Genomic DNA, 21,006 nt, shown 5'->3' with positions numbered 1-21,006 from the left:
CACTTTCTCATTTCTAAAAACCAAGCTTTCTGTTTCATCTGCTCAGTCTAGGCAATGACTGTTTGATAGTGTAGCCTTACTGCCTTTGTATGACTGTGTGTGTGTGTGTGTGTGTGTGTGAGCAAGTTCTATGTACATGTGGGTGTGGTGCTCATCTCCTTTTCGCTTGGAACCTGCAATACCATGAAGAATACTGCAGGTGGCGCCACTACCAGGCCTACTACACCATGGCGAAGAGGCGCTTGGGTTGGAGCCCATGCTAATGCAGTTTACAGCTCAAACTCATGTGAGTGACTGTTGATGACTTTTGGGTTTTTTTTTTTAAAACCTTTATTTATCCAGGGGAAAGTTGACGGAGCATATATCCTCTTTTTCAGCCCCAACCTGCTTCACATTCACACAGTTCAACACATCCACACTGGTGCAATTGGAGGCACCTGAGGGTGGGGAGAGTGTTGAGGGTTGTTTATTCATTTCCCCACCCCGATTCTCCCAGTCAGCCTCGGGTTCAAACCAGCAACCGTCTGGTCACTTCTCCCGCCACCCCACTTGCTGTGTGATTGTATGTATATACGATGTATGGTGCCTGCAAGTGTGCATGCATCTGTGTGTGTGTGTGTTTTAGACCCCCCTACCTCGTCACACCACAATACCTCAGGGCATTGGGCTGCGGTCACTGTTGCATTCGATGTTGAAGCTACACTGAGGGATGCGTACAGACAGATGCTGTAGTGACTTCGCTGAATGCTACTTTAGACTGACTTTGGTTTTGGTGTTGCATTTTGGATTTTTGTCTTCAGTAACTGCAGGCAAGGTCTCATCACTCAGGAAGCTGTGAAGTTGGAAGTCTGCAGAACCTTTGTCTCTCGGATGATTTTGGAGTTAATTCAGTTTTAAATTGTTTAAAAACTAACCTGATCTGTGTAAAAACAGGCGCATATGCAAGTGGTTATTGAATACCTCATTTATCAATTTTATGTTGTTGTTTTTGGCTTGTACAATGCTCCGTATATTAATTCATCTGTGGGGTTTGTGCATATTTTTGTACTGTTGTTATTATTATGGACATGATAATAATGATATTACTGATATTATAGTTTTCTCTTTGATTAAAACAAACAAAAATAGGACAAAACACATGAATGCTTGTAAAAACTGGTTTGTGCTGATTGTATTTAAGAGGAGCACTTTTCCAAAGTGGTTTTCACACATTCAGTTTTGTTCACATTAGTAATATAAAGATATGGTTCTCAGGGCTTTAAACTTGTATGTCATGATAAAGTTTTACTTTATATCTTATTTGTGTGTGTGTGCTTTGTTTTCTTTTTTCTTCAAATTTGCATTCGATCTCCATGATCGCCACAGTTGTTTGGACATTCACAGTCTTGGCCAGTTTTCTGGAAACAGTTGCTGGTTTGCTGCAAAACCAAGATTAGACTGGTCAGTGAGACACACCGGCACCTGGTAGCTGCTGATAGCATTTTGCTTTTCAAACAGCTTATCAAAGTATCATTTCAGTGAAGCTAATCGCACACACACATGCATGCGCAATCCACTGCTCACTTCCTCTTACTAAGAGCCAGTGAATGTAAGACCACAGGCAAGTTTCTGTTATTAGTTACTCAATTCCACCTAAAGGCTTGTCTATTGAAATTTGTCCCAAGAGTCTGGTTATTCCACCGGTGTATAACCCCAGGCTTTTTGATGACTTATCCTGGTTTTGGGGAGAGTTTATACTTTAATTGTTACCACATTAGTCAAATGGAGGCGGGGGGTGTGTGATTACCCTCAGGAACTCTCATACCTGCTCTTTGCAAAGATCGCATTGCAACCAAATGGGGACAGGCCCGACTTGTTCAGGAAATGTGCCACAGTATCAGTGTGGTATATAGCAGTGGTTCTCAACGTGGGGTCCGGGGACCACCAGGGGTCCTTGAGGGGGTTCCAGGGGGTCCCCAGCAATTTGATGAATTGTTAAACTCCAGCATATTTCCTTTACAAGAAGTTAACACAACTAGAGAATGTAGAAGAATGACTGTTTTGATCATAGTTTCACTGTTCTGTATCTCTCTACCTACAATGCAGACAGTCATGGAATTCTGGACAAAATCATATCTGACAATAAAAATTGAAACAGATTTGGGTTTGAGAGGCAAAATCTCATCAAATGGGGGTCTGTGGCTCTAATGTGGACTAAATTAGGGGTCCATGTTGTGAAAAAGGTTGAGAATCACTGGTATATAGTTTCTAAATGTATCTATCCAGAGAAGACTGCTTTTTTATCAGCAATGCCTTGCTTCATACTCCAAGTTAAACACGTTCACTCCTAGCTGCCCGGTGCAGCCACAGTCTTCCACTGGGCAGCTTCACAGCAGTTGTTGGGAGGGTTAGGTGTCTTGCTCAAGAGCATTGAAATGAGAACATTCCCCATTTGTAATTACTCTCCTCACCCAGATTTTAGCTCGCAACCTGTCCAGGATTTGGACCAAGCAAACATTTCACAATTCCAGTTTCTCTATGTGATGTTGACATCTCAGGCCCATCGCTCTAATATTTCCCCACAAGGCCATAAATGAATCATAAAAAAAACATAAAACTGTTCTGGTAAAATGGCTAGTATAAAACTGTTAAAGACGCTGCTCATCCTTTATGAATATGCCACTATTTCAGACAGATTTTAAGAGTAGATAGAGAAAGAGTAAAATGTGTGAGCGAAAGACAGAGCAAGAGAGACTGAGATAGAGGTCTGACATAAGACATAAGAATAAGCAGCTACTGTAAGTGGTCAAACAGGTTTTTATTGTTTGTTAGATATAGCTGCTTGGAAGGCACTTAAATATACTGGAAACTAATTCTATCAAACACTGTCAAATACCAAAAATAAAGTGCTAAAGATTCCATAATCCAGTGCAGCCAGTCCAACAAAGTAGCAAAGTTAGAAAACTATTCACATTTACATACAAATGAACTCCCGAGGAATAATATTTAACACTCAATAACATCAAACACACATCAAACCTCAATATCACAGTGTTCTCACTACCTCTATGCCGACTCATTACATTGTTTGACTGAAAAATAACGATGGGTTAAATAAGATGGCTCAACTTTACATTTCAACTTCCCCAGCATTGTACAAAGTACACTTTGCTCTTTTTCAACTTGAGCAATGTTGCAATCTTGACAGGAACACAGGAAATGGCTTAGAATAGCTGCAGTAACTAAAAGCCTGTCAAGCAAGTCTGAGGTAGTATGCAAGGTAGGAAACTACAGGTATGACGTTCACATGATCTGGGAAACTGATGCAATACACTTGCAGGTTCAAAAGAATGTGTGTGTATAGTAATACAAGACTTGTGTTCAATGGATGAATCATAATTGTGTGAAAAGTTGTCTGTAGATATTCAGCGTCTGGGCTAGGGTTAATCATAAGCTTTGGGATTCATGTTAGAAATAGGGTTAGGTTTAAAAATGGGGTCAGGGTTACATAGTCTGTAGAGATGCAGTAAATAGGCAACTGACACTTTGGTGAACATCTACTTGTTGTCACCTGAGTATCGGACTATCCAAATAAAGTGTTACCAAAAGTCCAAGAAACTGTAACTAGCATCTGGTTCTGCACTGATATTGGAGTTAGAACAGCAAAATTAAAAACAAAGATAATTAGAAACAAACAAACAACAAACAGCCTTTGCAGCCTTCAGGCAACATTGCTGGTGTTACGCTGAAAGTCTCCAGTTATGGAATGTTCGGTTAAACTAACATTCAATTGTTTGTGTGTATGGCACAAGGCATAGGAGGTGAGGTGTACCAGGCACAGTGGGGTATAAAAGGATCATCCCAGATCCAAATTTGAGAGAAAGAGCACATCCGGCCTTTTCCACCCATGTTCCTTAACATTCTTTTGAAAATCTGCCTTTTAACCTCCACGAACTACTACTAGGGCTGCACAATTAATCACGTATGATCATAGATAGTAATTTTAATTTCCACAATATAGTAGAAGTTTGGCATATTGGAACATTTAATGTAATTTACATTTTCCACTGCTGTTGAAAATATTTCACGCTATTGCAGTTGATATGTCAAGATGCTGATATAAAAGTGCCATAAAATCAATCGTGATCACAATTTCTAGCAAAATAGTCAGGATTATCATTTCAGTCCTAACTGTGCAGCCCTAGCTACTGTATTGTTATTGTGCGGATACCTGGAGCTAATAGCACAGACTCATGATCACCGCAGCCATCAGACAAACCCAGGCCAGTGGGCTTGATGCCTGGCCTGCTGCGCTGCTGTCCAGCTGTAGCTGGTACTCTGCCAGGGTTCTGGTGTAGCCCATCTCCTCCAACACACAACTGTAGGTGCCCTGCTGCTCCGGACCCATGCTGTCAATCAGAAGGAGGCACTGCTGCTCCGTTGGGCTGCAGGCTGTTGTGTTTCCGTGGTGATGCCAGGTATACTCAGCGTGGTGGGACGACACCGGGCACCGAAGGAAATACTTGGACCGCAAGGGAAGTGTGATGCCTCCTGCAGCTTCTCCTCTACTCCTAACAGAAGAGTATCTAGACACTGAAAACAGAACACAAGGAGGTCTGGTTGTTGTTTGCTGGATTAGTGTTTTTACATAGATATAAGGTCTTACAGTGGAAGGATTTGAGTTGGCAAGGCAGTTTTATCCAAAGCACCTTACAGTAAGATGAGTGCACACATGCAGCACTACCAACCCAGGCAGTGTTGGTACCTTGCACTACCTATTGGCCCTACACAGTGAGCGGAACCTCTAAAGCTCCCTGCTTATTATTTCAAGTTATACAATATTTGATGAACGCTATTTTATATTTGCACTCTGTGTTTGCTTTCATGGTCATGTCCACAGGCGTGTCTTGTCCTGTCTGGATAAATAACCTTACCAAGATGTAGACCTGTTCTCATGAGTGGGGTAAGTCAGTGTTGTGATAATATTAAGGGTGCTATTTTCCTGCCAGCCCCGATCAAGTGCAGTGACCGGCAAAGTAAGATAAGATAGCACTTTATTAATCCCCTTGGGGAAATTCAGGCGCAAGTAGCAATTTCATTGGGCGCAAGTAGTTTTTTTTTTTCCATCTGTGCCCGTTTGGTAATTTCGTGGCTTGCTATGGCATCGCTTGGGCCGAAATGGGCTGGGGATCGCACTAGAGGCCAGTGTTGATACAAATTGGGGTTTTGATACTGTGACGACCCTTCCACACTGCTGGCTCTGTATGGATCTGATCCCCGAGTCAGAAAACTAGAATACAGAACTTGTCTATGCGTTTTTTATTCAAATCAAATGAATGTGAAATGCTGAGTGCGTGGTTACGTTCACTCTTTCCAAAAACAAAAGGCACATTTACGGTACTTGGGTCAGTCGCAGCATCTCATCTTCCTCTCTAATGTTAAGTCAGTATCACGCTGGGTTTCTGGCACAATGGCACTAAATAGGGTTTCCGCCGTCATCGAGGTGTAACGTTCAAGAGGAGAGAGCTCCGGTATCTCCTCGCCCCGCCGGTGGTGCTGACACAACAGTCCAATGCGCTTCTTGGCGTCAACCTTTATATTGGACAATTTATTTTTTAGTTTTAGTTTTATAGAGGGTCTGGCTCTCGGAGCTGGCAGCATTAACTGTGACATTTTGCCTCTCAACAAACTGTTTCTGGTTGGTGACGCCCGAACTAAGGCCACAGGGGAAATGTATCTTTTCTGCCTGGCTCCGGCTTTGCCATTTTCTTACACGGGAGAATGGAATGACAAACATATTTACATACACATCAGTATTCATTCAGGGCGTTTCATTGACCATCTATGGTTAATTGTGGGAGTTAAGGGGTGGAGTATGAGGCTCGTGCACGTGCGCAACATTTCAAGTTGGATTGTGATTTATAAAGGGGAAATTGCGTGCAGGTGTGCGTACGCACGGTTTTATAAATCTGATTATTTTTGTACGTACGTACTTTTCCTCTTTTGTGCGCACGTAACCTTTTAGTGTGGAATCCACGCACAGTTTTATAAATGAGGCAGCAGGTCTGTCCTGTAGGAGCCTGGTGGGCGGGTTCGTCATTGAGACTGATGGAGAGCACCTGGGCCCGGTGCGCTCCTTGTGCATAAAAAGCCTTCCAACTATCAGTGTCTCTCTCCCTCTTCACCTAGGTACACCTTTTGTTCTGTTCTTTTGGTTTGATGTAGTTTGTGTTTACCCCTAGTATTTAATCATTGTTTTAACTATTATTTTGGCGTCTGGCTCCCTCATTGTTACTTCCTTGAGCCGGGTTGTAACAGATACCAAAATTGTGCTTGTGCTTCTACCTACTCAGGCCATGGCTCAGCTCAAGCGCTGATGCTGTGCTTTTTTTTTTTTTTTTGTGGCTTTAGTTGGCAAAGGCACAGACTTCTCCAGACTCATATAAAAACCCTTTTATGTATGTTAGTGTGCGTGTTTCACTTTGGTATGAATTCAACCTGTAGACACATTTACATGCACATCAAAAATGTATTATAATGCAAGTAAGGCAGAGCACCCTATTTTTGTGAATAAAGGCGCAGGCTCAAGTTGACAGCACTATTGCACTTGGGTGTGACCTACAGATTTTTGGTAATTTCATGACCAGAGACAGTAGCGCAGCAGTGGCACACCTGTTGTAAAAGACGTTGTATGAAGAGGAATAAATTATGTGTAGGTGTGGTAGGGGCTGGCGTCACTCATGGCCAATCAAATCAACTCCTCTCATCCCTTTTAAAACAGTGCACTGCTGCCATGAGAGGCAAAGCAAATTTTTGTATGCTTTGGTGCATAGTGTGACCACACCAAGTGTTATGCAGTAAAGTAATGCATAATCATCTTCATAGCTTACCTTTCCCATCATTTTGGCACAAGGTGTGATTCCCTTTCTCCACATCCTGCAGTGTTCCACTGTGAAATGAAAAGTGCATTTGAGTCGAGCATTTGAGTCGAGCATCCTGTTCTGTATCAGATATTGAGGGAAAGGACTTTCACCAGCAATTTAAACTTGTTCTGCTTTGACTGTCAGTACAAAGTGTCTTTCTGTTCAGCATGAAACTCTTCTTTCTCTTCTTCCAGGTTCGAAGGGAAGACCCACTAGAGTCGACTTGTGAACCAGAAGTTTACCAGTTTGAATCGCTGCACCAGGTGGGAAAAACTGCACGGGCAAAGTGAAAATGTATCAATCTTCCTGCCCCTAGACAGCTACCCCTGAGGAGCCCTTTAGCAAGGCACTGAACCCCCAGCTCCTCCAGTGGAGCTGCTCAGTGGCCGACAGCAGAAGACTGTGGTTTGTACTGGGCAGCTCCCAGATGTAGATGAGTTTAACTATATGAATTTGAAGCAGCATGGTGCTGAAAAAAAGAGCATGCAATAAACCCTTTCCTGGAGAAATAAACCAGGGTATCTATGGATCCTTAAAGTTAAAAAAAAAAAAAGAACTGAAATTGTCTAAATTTAAGGCCTAAATTATTTAAATATCTTAAATACAGTTATTAGAGGTCTTATTTTTTCACCATGTATGACAGGTTTCTTTGTGCTGCATGTCCACTTAGTGCAATATACTGTACACTGTATCTGCTTTACGAAACACAATAGGACTTAATGTCCCTTAATAATGAATTTCCTGGTGTCCTTTCTCTAATACTTTCCATATTTTATTCCACAGTTTCATTAGCTATGTATCTGGAATGAACTGGTTTTGCCACCTGAAACCTACACATACCTTGTAATGGTTAAACACAACCCACAAAAACAGGAAGACAACGTGAGCAAAATTGTTCATACCCAGCATCTATATCAGAATTTCCTCTAACTGAATGACAACTGGCCTAGTGTTTAGAGACACCATCTAGTAACCAGAACTATCACCCACCAGTGGCGCTGTTAGTGGTAGTGTTTCTCAAAACTAAGACCGCATTTCACATAAACTCTCTTGCTTCCTGTCACAAAGAGGATGTTGCTACTTGTCCTTGTGAGAAACAGTGTGGCATCTTCCCGTTTTGTGCTATAAAGTAATCTCCCTTTGTATCATCGAGCAATCCAGCAGATTTCCTACCAAATCTGACCTGGTGGCACACAATGTAAAATGCAGTGTAGGCTGCCAATCGTCTGGTCTCGATGGCCTTGTTTGTTTACAGCAATTATACTTATGTCTCCAAATAAATATGGCAATGATTTATTGATAAATAAAATTCTACATCTAGCATCTTTAAGTGGAAATGAAGAATTTCACTCCAAAACGCTGTATCTCCAAATTGAAAAATTGCTGCCTGAAATTCATTACTATAAAGTCTTACTAATTTGTGCGCTAACGTCTTGTGTTGGCTATCAACTTGACATGAAATGAACATGAGTTATGAGTTGTACATTTATGCCAGAAATAATTTTTTAAGACCAGGTGTGAGGGTTTTTCTTTTTTTTTTTGTCGAGAGGTAGAATGAAGATCTCCAAATGTAAATGAGGGGTCTTACCGTGTATGAGGGGTGCAGCGGGTGTCCTTCCAGCCGCAGTAGGGATCTCTGGCCAGGATACATTCCTCACAGCTGTCTCCATAGTGGGCACAGCTCCCCACGTCCAGCTGGACCAGTTCACTGCTGGTTCTCACATACAGCTTCCTCTGCAAGGATCCAGAGCAGGGTTAGACTGATACATGGGTTTGCAGATACATGGCACTGATATTGGCCTTTTAATAAAAACTGGATATTGGACAGTCAATGTCGTCCAGGGGTTCCTCCCTGATCACAGATACAGTCTGAAAAAAGTATTAATTTTGTCAATGTATGTAAGTTGCCTACCTTCCTTCAAAAGCACTATATTTTGCCTTAATTTTACACCATTAATCATTTTATAAGAGAGGGTGTCACTTTTTTCTCCATATGGTCGACATCTTATTTCAGAACAAATCTCTTCATATTTTAGACTTTATTTCTATATGAATAAAAGTCTTGTAGCAGAATCCCATCGTAGATGTGTGTTAGTAGGGAGGTCTGGGTGTGTGGGCAGTGTTGTCTGACTCACAGTGGAGGGATGAAGAATCATGTTGAGGATGTGGGCTCTTTGGCTGAAAGGTCGATAGTCAGCGATGAAAAAGGCCTTGGTGTTAGTCTCCACAGCCTTGTGAACTCTTCCATTCTCTGTGGGAAGGCATATAGAGGCGGCTATAATGCAATATTTAGCACTGACAAAGGAGGATGAGTAAGTGTCTAAACATTCTTATTCATACACTCACCCATCCACCCACCAAGCCACCCACCCAGCCACACACACACATCCTTGTACTTCTATCCTCATGAGGACCATCCATTGACTACATTCATTCCCTCTCCCCTAAACCTAACCTAATCCTAACCTTAGCCCTAAAACCAAGTCCTAACCTAACCATAAAACAGCCCATTGAAATGACCTCACTTCGCAAAAGTTGAAAACTCAAAGAGGTTCTCACAATGATAGTACATGGAAGTACACACACACACACACTCTCTCTCTCGCTCTCTCCCACATATCTCATGTTTCATCATCTCATATGACTCTTCCAGCACAACCCATCTAATATGATAAGGAATGACAAGGGTTGTAAGGAGTGGCTTGATTCACCCTGCTTTGCTTAACAGCTGTTTAACACCAACAAGACAGTAACACAAGTAATTGTGTAAATGTGCGTGAGTAAAAAAAAATCCTTAACTCTTTAAAAAGGAACTGCCTATGCTATATTTGGCCAAGATTTATTTAGACCTGACACATACTGTTTGATTTCCTATAATAATTCATCTCTTCCTATAATAATACATCTCTTCCTCTTAACAGGGGAAACTGCTCAGAGTTCTGACAGTTTTATTTAAAAAAGAGCAGACATCTAGACCAAAGTCCAAAAGAGTGTAATCACACCCACATGTGGCCTGAATTTCCTCAAAGTCATATGTGTTGAAATATAATGCTGTGAACTGCATTCTCATGAGAGATTTTCCCATAAGCTTGGCTTGGCTTGACTAAATGACACCAAGCCACAAACCATAGCTGAAGGCCTGACACTGGGCCGTTTGGAGTTCAATCTCTCGCTGAGTCATGACAAAGACAAACCATACCAAAGCCTCTCTGCTATGCAGTCGGCTTTAAAGTGGCCAATCAAGGCTACGAGTCTTACGAGTCTGTAGGATGGACTAGCAGCAGGTATGAGTTCAATACTGGGACGTTCAGGATTTGATCCCTAGCCAAGTCATAACAATGACTTGAAAAAGAGACCTGATGCGTCTGCTTGACCCTCAGCTTCAAAGAGGTTGATCGATGGGAAGTCCCTTCCATGGGTTGGTGTCCTTTCCTGTGGTTTGATACCGGAAGGTTTGGGGTTGAATTCCCTGTCGAGTCATGCCAAAGACTTAATTTGGACCTGCATCCTGTCTGCTTGGCTTTCAGCTCTAAAGAGATGGACTGAGTGTAAGTGCCTGAAATGGACCGTCATCTGGTCCAAAGGGGTTGGAGTTCAATTCTTGGAGTTTTGGGCTTCAATCTCCAGCCAGGTCATACCAGACACTTGAAAAAATGGAACACAATGCCTCCCTACTTGGCGTTCAGTTTAAGAGACAGACTGGATGTAAGCCATGGGGCACTAGTGTTTTGTCCAGGGGGTTGTGGGATCGATACTGGGAGGGTTTGGGTTTGATCCCAATAGCTGAGTCATACCAAAGACGATTTCTCAGATTTCAGATTTAGAAGATGTGGCTTTGGGCTAATCCATTTCCTTGGGGCTGGCTTCCTGTCAAGTATGGTGTAATGGTACAAGCCTAAACTGTTTCATGCCACAGAAACAAGAGACAAGCAAGGGCCTGTGGGCCATCTCAGCTCAAACAAGTCTTACTTATTGCCAAAGGCTGGGAGTTTCTAGTGTCTGGCTGATCATTTCTTAATCTGTCCATTTCACTGCTCCCTCTCTGCCACTGCAACCCTTACTGTATGCCACACTGCTCGAAATGCCCATGGTGATATAATGCTCCACAATAAATGTGAAGTGATAAGTGTAGTCTATGGTCCATGGTATGTCTTGCACTGTCCACTTGGACTGAATGCGAGGTCCTGTTCCCTGTAAGCCTCTGCTGTTCAGTCCTGTGCCATGGAAGAGTCTGCAGGTTTTCATTCCAACCAAACACTACAGCAGCTACTTTCACTGATTAGTTCGTCCTGCTCTGGCTGAATGTGCTAATCAATGAAATCAGCTGCTGTAGTGTTTGGGTGGAGTGAAAACCTGCAGACTCTTCCATGGTTTAGGGGAAATATTGCCTGTATACCAGTATGCAGGGCTGTAGTACTCTAGTCCTGTCGCAGTCTTGAGTCCCACCTCAAGCCTATTTTGACTCTGACTTGTCTTGGTCTCAGCCACTATCGGATGTTGACTCAGCTTTTTCCTGCCAATCTGAAACTTTTTATTTTTATAAAATAGGTAATTTTATTGGTGTGTGGTTTATTTTCCCCAGCATTACAAACCATTTAAGGTATTTCAACATGAGTATGTAATGGTCCTCAAACTTCTATGCATTCAATTCCTATGGATTGATTAACTGGCTATTGAAGGGTATTACAGAGTGGCATTGCAGATAGATCTACATATCTGTTCATGCTTAAGAAACTCCTTAATAATTATTTTTACATCTGGAAAGACATGTACTCTGTTAATTTTGCTCTTGGTCTTGACCCCTTTTGGACCTGGTCTTGACTCAAACTCGACTGGGCTATCTAATTATGTTACTATGTTATTTTCCATGATGTTCCTGTACCGGTTTCACCCCAAAAAATAAATTTAAAAAATCATGCACAATCACTGTACTTGACGGATAAAGTAACTCTGATTCACCTTCTCACCTTGCTTGAGTCATATCATTTCAGCAGAGTGTAACATTACTCACCTAAGGATAGAAACAGCATTGTGTGCCGATTCTGGAAGCTGTCTGTGCAGATGTGAGTGTAGTGGTGGTGACTAACGAGGAGTGGATCGGAGTTGTTCAGAGGCAGGACTCTGTCCTCCATCTCTGAGTTCTTGTGTACTATCCTCAGGACATCAGAAGGAAGCTTTGTGCTGTCCAAAACACACTGAAGAAAGAAGGGAAGGTCAGACGTTTCAAGTTAAAGCATATTCATTTGGTATAGACATGAATCTGTCTCTCTCACCGGACAAAAATCATTTATCTGCAAAAAAGAGCTTTTTTCAGGAATGAATAAAGAATGCAATTCCTCATTGATTCCCATGTATTTTGGAAATAATACAATGTTTTTTTTTTTTTACCAGGTACACCAAGGCCAAGGCCCAATGGATATGAAACTCACTCAGCACATGAAATGAATGTTGACATCGGCATTCAAATAAGACCAAAATTGCAGTAATGTGGTATTCATGACAGCAGCGATGTCTTTAAAACTGCTGAAGATCATGCAAATGGTGTCATTTGAAAACTGTTAAGTTTTTGGGAGAAAAAATGCTAGGTCATCTTCATTGACCAGAGGTCTTACTTCCTCTAAAATGTTGATTTGATAGACAATAGCCCCAGTAATATTCACTATTCAGTAGTGAGTACTTTCAATAGTTTTACTTTTATGCCATGAGTGGTTATATTTTTTCATTTTGGACAAATTACTATGACACGTACCGTCCCGGGCCTTGGCTCATTTGGGATGCCCGTGCTGTGCCCCTTGAATGTGGATTGCGTGAAGATGTTGTCAATATCCTTTATTGTATAGACGCACACAGCACTCATCCCCCTGTAGAGAGACACAAAGGGTCAGTCTATACACAGCTGTTTCACAACTTCTTGTAGCTGTCTGCAGCAGAGACAGCAGAGAATTTGGCCATGCTGGCAGAAAAACAGAACTCAGATGTGAGAGCTGAAATTAGAAGAGGAACTGAACTTGGTTAACAAAGGATGTTCTACCGAAGAGGAAGCAAAAGCAAAACACGCTACACACTCAAAACACTCATCGGTTCAAACAAGAGACCCTAAGAGTTTTATTGAAAAGTTAATTTCCAAAATATTGTTGACTGTCAATGTTGACTGATGGTGTGATTCCCCAGACCAGCTGGGAAAAGTGTGGACTTTTCCTCGCTAAATAAAAATTCAGTATCTCAGTTGTCAACCAAAGATTGAAGTTAACCAGCATCCTTTACAAAGACTCTTAATTTGTTTTAATTTTGTGCTATCCATCTTTTCTAAGAGTCTCTATTGTTCAAATGGCGGATGTCTCATTTTGGAACAAAACTTCTGAATAGAAATGGAAAATAGGAGCATACTGCTCACATACAAACCAGCAAAACTATGAAAGACAAGTCAACCAGGCAGTGCCCTGTAATCACTTCCCATCCTCTTTATGGTTTATAGTTATAGATTTGTTTTTTTTGGCGTTTTTTAATTGAATTAAAAGTTTACCGTACAGTGCCTTGTTACTGCTTCAACAGGTAGACATAACAAGTGACTCTGCTATTTGAGTACTTTAAACATCTGCACTTTTATTTCTCCTCGACTGTCTAACTAACTGTCTGACTATCTATTCCTGCTTTTACATCAAGACACGAGTTAAAAGTACTTTGAGGTTTGCCAATTAGCAGTAAAAAAAAAAAAAAAAGTCACAGTCACAGTCATTTACCTCGCACACTTGTGACTGACTTTCATCATATGATTCAAAAGGGACCGTCCCAAAACCTTGGGCTGATAATTCTGCTCATCAAATAATTTCCAAGAACTTCCAAGAACTGTTTCTACTTGACATTGATAATGGAGTCCTACCATTCATTTCTGAAGAGTGCGTATACCCTGGTGTCCTGCCACTGGTCTGCATGTAAGGCAGCCACATCCACCAGCTCAGAGTAGTACTGTCTGCTGTCCTGGTCTCCGCAGAAGAGCCTGGCGTTCAGCTGGGACGTCCACACAAACTGCAGGTAGTGCTTGGGCCCGCCATGATCTGCCTGGAAGCCGAGGAAGATCGGCGGGTTAGAGTTGGCTCTCTATTCTGCCTTCATTCTGCCTACAGCTGTTATTCTGCGCACACTATCCATCACTTGTCATTCATACATTCTACTTAACATGTTCTCATGTGGCAATTGTTGGTGCATATGTTTGAATAATCCCCATTGCTATATTCTTGTTTATATAAAAATTTTGGGGTTTCTATGTACATTTTCTTTTTTTTTTTGCTGGTGTAATAACCCAATTTCCCCACAGGGATCAGTAAAGTTTCATCTTATCTTAGCTCAAAACTCAAACGCTGTGACGTGACGTAAATCAGATGGTCTGATAGACGAGAATACACCGGATAAGACAGACAGATACACAAATAGATAGAGGTAGATATACTGAACAAAAATATAAACGCAACACTTTTGTTTTTGCTCCCATTTTTCATGAGTTGAAATAAAAGATCTAAGACTTTTTCTATGCACACAAAAGGCTTATTTGTCTCAAATTTTGTTCACAAATTTGTTTAAATCCGTGTTAGTGAGCACTTCTCCTTTGCCAAGATAATCCATCCACCTGACAGGTGTGGCATATCAAGATGCTGATTAAACAGCATGATTATTGCACAGGTGTGCCTTGGGCTGGTCACAATAAAAGGCCACTCTAAAATGTGCAGTTTTTATCACACAACACGATGCCACAGATGGCGCAAGTTTTGAGGGAGCGTGCAATTGGCATGCTGACTGCAGGAATGTCCACCAGAGCTCATGTTGCAGCATGATAATGCACGGCCCCGTGTTGCAAGGATCTGTACACAGTTCCTGGAAGCTGAAAACATCCCAGTTCTTGCATGGCCTGCATACTCACCAGACATGTCACCCATTGAGCATGTTTGGGATGCTCTGGATCGGCGTGTACGACAGTGTGTTCCAATTCCTGCCAATATCCAGCAACTTCTCACAGCCGTTGAAGAGGAGTGGACCGACACTCCACAGGCCACAGTCAACAACCTGATCAACTCTATGCGAAGAAGATGTGTCGCACTGCATGAGGCAAATGGTGGTCACACCAGATACTGACTGGTTTTCAAAAAATGCATATCTGTAGCCCTAGTCATGTGAGATCCATAGTTCAGTGCCTAATAAATGTCTTTTTTCGAGATAAAACTGCACATTTTAGAGTGGCCTTTTATTGTGACCAGCCCAAGGCAGACCTGTGCAATAATCATGCTGTTTAATCAGTATCTTGATATGCCACACCTGTCAGGTGGATGGATTATCTTGGCAAAGGAGAAGTGCTCACTAACACGGATTTAAACAAATTTGTGAACAAAATTTGAGACAAATAAGCCTTTTGTGTGCATAGAAAAAGTCTTAGATCTTTTATTTCAACTCATGAAAAATGGGAGCAAAAACAAAAGTGTTGCGTTTATATTTTTGTTCAGTGTAGATAGGGGTAGAAATAGACAGTGGAATATACACTGATTGTTTTTATGGCCCTTACCATGCAAACCTGGGCCACGAAAGGCAGCCACATATCACTGTCATAGCCTAAATCTGTGTTTTTCTCCTTATAGAAGGCATAAACTTTGTCCTGCAGTGGATCCTCTCTCCTTCTGCTGAGCACCAAACCCACATACTGCTGCTCTGCAGACAGGAAAAACACAGGGATTATTTGTTTCTATAGCCTCAGGAGGTAGACAGATTAAACACAACTGCAAAATAGCCAACTCTTTGATGGCTATTGTCATTAATCAAGCATGGGTTGAAATCTGCTGCCATAACACTGGCAAGGTTGCGGCAACAATAAAATTGTCTTATGAGGCAGGGCATCTGTAGGTTTCAGAAAAACAAATTTACGACTTTGAAGAGCTTTTTAATGCTGCCTGGAATTTAATTTAAGACCATTTTAAAAACCAAAATAAAGAAGCAAAGTTGGCCTATTTCTGATTGAACACAGCTAATGAAAGTTCTGAAACTATAAATAGGCGGTATAAGAAAGAGAACAAATTAATTGTTAAGGGACATGAAGCAGATATGATGGAAAAATAGCATGCAAAACATGTTTTGTATACCCTTTCCGTGGTTCCCTGGACCGACTCGTTTCTCCCCAAACTTGTGGATGCCAACAGAGTCCTGAGCTCCGGAGTGAGTGATGTAGAGGTCTGCACGTCCTGCGGACTCTGGAAATACAAAACTAACAATTACCTGTGATGATGTGGTGTCACTTTGACACAATAATGACTTCCAGACATTCCTACAGTAGAGTTTACATCTTTGATGTGCGCTGGAGACTGGTGTCTGGAAATGTACATTTCCAGACACCAGTCTGTCCTGTTCTACCACTGACAGCATTAAAAAGTGCCACACGCAAAAAGTGCTGAATCAAGTCATAATAGCAAAATACAAACTCGAGCGCTCCCATCTCTTTGGTATAAAGCATCACAGACCAGCCGGGCTGGTAAACATGAGCGTGCTGTGTGCAGTTTACTGATGTCACCTTACAGGATTGGTGTTGACTTACAGTTGTCTAGCGCAGCTTTAATCTGTATCTCTGATCACAGTCCAGGCTGTGTTTTGGAACACATACTGCAGGGAGAACTGATAAAGCAGAAGCTTTCTAGAAGCCACACTCTCTCTAGTTGAGCTGCTCAGTGGCAAACACTAAAGTACTGTGGTTGCACTGGGCAGCTCCATGGTGTGAATGCGTCAAACTGTGTGAATGTGAAGCAGAGCAGCAGTGCTGAAAAAAGCAAAAGCCTTAAATACAGATATAGGCAGACTTCTAGACAGGATTGCAGTACTCTGGTGAAACAGGTAAAACAGAAATTCAAATATGCATCAGAAAAGAAACATTATATCTGTACAGGCGCTCACCAATAAGGACAGACGGTTCGCCTTCCTTCATGCTTGTCTTTATGTTTGCCATGTGTTCAGAGGGAGTGCACAAAGATGACGGCTCTGATATATTCTGCAAGGAAATAAGTCTGTTAATCCAAATGACCAACAACAGCCAAAATTGTAGTATTGACAGCGCACACTTGTAATTACAACTCCTCTTTTATTATTTAGCCTATATTTAGCTAGGCAGGTCACTTGGAAACTTTCCTGTTTACAAGGCCGACGTGGACACTCTGGTTTCTAAACATTCCTGCTTTTTTTTAAAAGTATTAATCTGTGACATTTTCATATAAATAAATGCCCATATGGCCATTGCTGATTGATATTGCACAAAAGTGATTCAACCTATATCCAGTTCATGAAAGCTTTTACATTTCCTGTTCTAGACTAGACACCTGGTGTCTGGTAGCTCTTTCCTGGGAAAAATGCTCTGACGCAGAAGAAGTGATGTCTTTTACATTTGCAGTTTGTGTGGAATAAACAGAAGAAGAACTGGGTAGTTAGTATGAGCAGTGATAGCCACCATGGCTGAACAGACAGAGAGAAGAGCGCCGCCTACAGAAACTCAAACTGCATCAACAGAAAGTCCAAGGAAAAGAAGTCACAGTGCTGGACACACTGTTTGATTGACAGGTGATTACCACTTTAAGTCACTGCTCTTGTTAGATCTAAGAGCAGTGAGTACAATGAGATCCACCATTTATAATTAAACAGACTTTAATAAAACAGGTCTTTTCCACCCCTCCTCAGTAATAGTTATGGCTCTGCTGTCTCCTACCATATTACAGCAACTCGTTTCCTTGCCATCAGTTCCACACAGGAACAGCTGGTTGGCCTTGTTCCCCTTGTGAAGCACAGTGATGTTGTAATGACAAGCCTGAAGGACAAAAGCAAACATTTAGGTTACATGTCATGTATTCAGCTGAAGCTCAGATCCGGGATAGTTTACAGTGAGTGGAACAGTAGAATAACAAAACAACAAAGATTCAACCATCACTCATGATCAGATCCAACTGTACTGTCCTTGTCTCTATCAAATCACCTTCGTAAGATACTCACTCGTGATGTGGGATCAACGGTGCATTCCCCCCACAACACACTCCTTTCCACAGGAGACTGTAAAGAAAAATATAAAAGTCTGTCACTTTTCTCCATATCATTATGGATTAACAACATCTGTAGTTTGATTGAAAACACTTGATGTTTGCCTCCCAAGATGGTCGCAGTAAAGTAATGAACTCCTAATAATTTCCAAAAACTGTTAGAATCATTGTTCAGCAAATTGGAACTTCAATGTATTGACATTCCATATCAGGCATATGGATCAGGAGCAGAATAGCAATCACTTTGTTCTCCGAGTACAATAAATGTACAGGAATTTGTGTCAGAGAAATTTGTGCAGACACATATTGCCAAGTTACACAGTACCACAGCACACAACAGGACCTCACATACAGTGCAATCTACAAATATACATACATTCAGCATTCAATAATACAACATACCTGCATACATACAGTACATACATACCTTGTGAAGGTTTTGAAAGTCGACAGAGTGAAGGTGTCTTTGTCCTGCAGCTGTGACAGTGTCCAGCTGTCCTTCCTGGAGAATCTGTATGGGTGTTCCATGTCCAGGTAAACGTAACCTTTTGAACGCTTTCTCTGAAATAAAAAGACATGTGAATGATACATTTTGCCTGTGCAAGACACAAATACAAATCTGTTGGTGGAAGGACACTACTAACAGCAAAACTGACATTCTGGATAAAGATACAATGAGAATGTGGCTGTGAAAAACCTTGATACAGCATTTGCACTGTAGCCTATAAAAGTTTGGGGGACGCTCACTTTGGTCAAACAGCTATCTAAAGATTACAAATGTGTTCCAAAAAGTTTAAAAAGGAGATAGGAAAACAACAGGTATAAAATCTGGAGCTGCACCACAGACAGTGATTTTTGTGATTTTGTGGACCTGCATGTTTGTCTGTTTTTATTTCCAAGTCAACTTTATTCTATAGTAGTGTCATGGTTGTGACGTCCTGCCTTTGTTCATTGTCTAGGTTTTGTATTTCTTTGTGTATTATGTTTCCCTGTCTAGTTATTTTAGTTCTATGTGTACCATGTTTCCTGTCTGCCCCAGCTGTGTCTCATTTGTATCCACCCTCCATGTGTATATTAGTCTTGTTCCCCAGTCAGTCTTGGTCTGATCATTGCTTTCTGTTACACGTGTCAGTTTATGTGTGAAGAGCTCTCGTCTTTGGTTTCCTGTGTCACCTGCAACTTGTTACATTAAACACCCAGTCTTGGGGTTTAATCACCACCTGCCTCGCTGTCCTACATTTGGGTCCTCACCACACCTCCACATTAACAAGTACTGCTTTCAGTTCTGAAGAAGAGGATGTACCATATCTCCAGATAATTCCCATCATTGAAACATTACCTTTACCCTTTTTTTCCATTGATTCTCTATGGGACAGTCTAAAGTTTGACTAAAAGTTCTCTGGTTTCAGGTTTTGTTGGAGTTGTTCATGTTCACAATATTGATTGGAGTGTCCAAGACCATAGGAATTACATATGAAGTCTTAAATTTAGTGGCCTTTCCCTATTAAGTTGAACCCCTGATTCTGAAACCTGACAATAAGAAACTATCCCTTCTTCTCCTCCTCCTCCTCTTCACTTTTTCCTTCCTTCCCTCCTCCTCTCTTCATCCCCTTCTCCACTCCACATTAATTCCAAATATTCAAATTTAGAAGATCATGGAGGAGAAACCACTTCACCATTGCTCTCAATTCAGTTTTTACCTTCTTCTCAGAGCACATAGATATTAAAAAATTGTCTGCAGCTACTTTGTTGGCATACTATTGGTGTGGTTAGTATGTTGATATATTGGGTTGGGTTGCATAATGTTCCTAACCCTCCTTGTACCCGGATCCTATTGGATCATTCCCCAGATGGTTGAATATTTTTTATTCTTTTTTCTATGTCTTTGTTCATGTTTATATGTTTTTATGTATTGCTTACATTTATATTTATCCTTCCACACTGTTTTGATAAGTACGCTATAAATAAAGGTTATTTTTGTTTTCATTATTAATTTTACACCATTGGACCCACAATCCCGCATGTGTACATATACACTCGTATTGACAGTCACAACAATAACAGTTCAATGTTGAGGTCTGCTCTGCCAGCTTCAGCACAGAGATCAGCAGCCTAACTCCCATCCTCAACCTTAATAATTATAAGGGACATTTTACAGCTGACCTCAGGTCACTGTCTGCTTCTGCTCTGACCCCTCCATAACAAGAAAATACACACTACAGTTTCCTGTGATATTCCCATAGAGGCTTAGAGGGATCTTTAGTGTGTCTGTGGCGCTCTATAGTGAGTTTAGTGATCTTAATGTACTTCTCCTATCACCATGATATCTCTATGGCATCACTACAAAATTCAATATAATATCCCTACAGGGATAACGATTAACTGTCTAAATGATTAACTATGTTAATTACATAAATATAATTAACTATGAGACTACTGTTGTTCTTTAGGGGTTGAAAGCTGGTCAATATAGCCTACTGACATGCTGTCCACTCGTCACTGCCAATAGTCCACTTTGCTGATTAAACTGCATTGCAGAACTGACAGCTACCAGTCTGTTTACCACAGCCTGTGTGTCCAGAACGAATTGAACACTTTAGGCTGACCAAAAAACATTACTAAACAAAAACTTAACATTCCTCAAACATCAGAAAACATTTAAAAATGTTCACCTCATTTCTACATGACACGTTCATCGCGATGTTAATTGTAGGCTACTATTTAATGTTTCAATTTATTTGTCTTGGAGAAAAAAAAGCAAATATATCTTACCTCTGTCTGTAAATGTCATCCTTGGTAAATGCGTAGAGTTCGCCTCTGACAAATTGACGAGGCATGACAATACGAAATGTATGTTTAACAATAAATGTAACATTCTCCTGTATGTTGCTAGATAGCACACTGTCATCACTGAAGTTCCAAACTCTTACAGCGAGGCTTGTGTTCCTCCAGCCGCCTGACTGTTGCTCCAGTCAGATCAGATGCGTTAGACTAGATGCGCTCCGCTGGCTGGAACTTCCGGTTTGGGCGTTTAGCTTTTTACTGTTTTTTAC

At 41.3% G+C, this 21,006-nt stretch overlaps 1 protein-coding gene across 1 annotated transcript; it reads right to left on the bottom strand.

Annotated features, from left to right (window-relative positions):
- Positions 1 to 2,785: 2,785 nt before the first annotated feature.
- Positions 2,786 to 20,876, bottom strand: LOC139910131 (semaphorin-7A). The gene is made up of 14 exons (XM_071897346.2): positions 20,726 to 20,876; positions 18,381 to 18,514; positions 17,910 to 17,966; positions 17,629 to 17,727; positions 16,827 to 16,920; positions 16,025 to 16,132; positions 15,454 to 15,596; positions 13,783 to 13,961; positions 12,652 to 12,763; positions 11,914 to 12,097; positions 9,038 to 9,153; positions 8,491 to 8,636; positions 6,870 to 6,928; positions 2,786 to 4,572 (listed from the first exon to the last, which is right to left on the bottom strand). Exons 1-14 carry the CDS (start codon positions 20,859 to 20,861, stop codon positions 4,217 to 4,219), a joined length of 1,923 nt encoding a protein of 640 aa, XP_071753447.2. The 5' UTR covers positions 20,862 to 20,876; the 3' UTR covers positions 2,786 to 4,216.
- Between the last annotated feature and the right edge of the window lie 130 nt (positions 20,877 to 21,006).

This window comes from Centroberyx gerrardi, chromosome 1, assembly GCF_048128805.1.
Source record: "Centroberyx gerrardi isolate f3 chromosome 1, fCenGer3.hap1.cur.20231027, whole genome shotgun sequence".
NCBI classification, from domain to species: domain Eukaryota; kingdom Metazoa; phylum Chordata; class Actinopteri; order Beryciformes; family Berycidae; genus Centroberyx; species Centroberyx gerrardi.
This window is presented reverse-complemented; position numbering and strand designations above follow the sequence as displayed.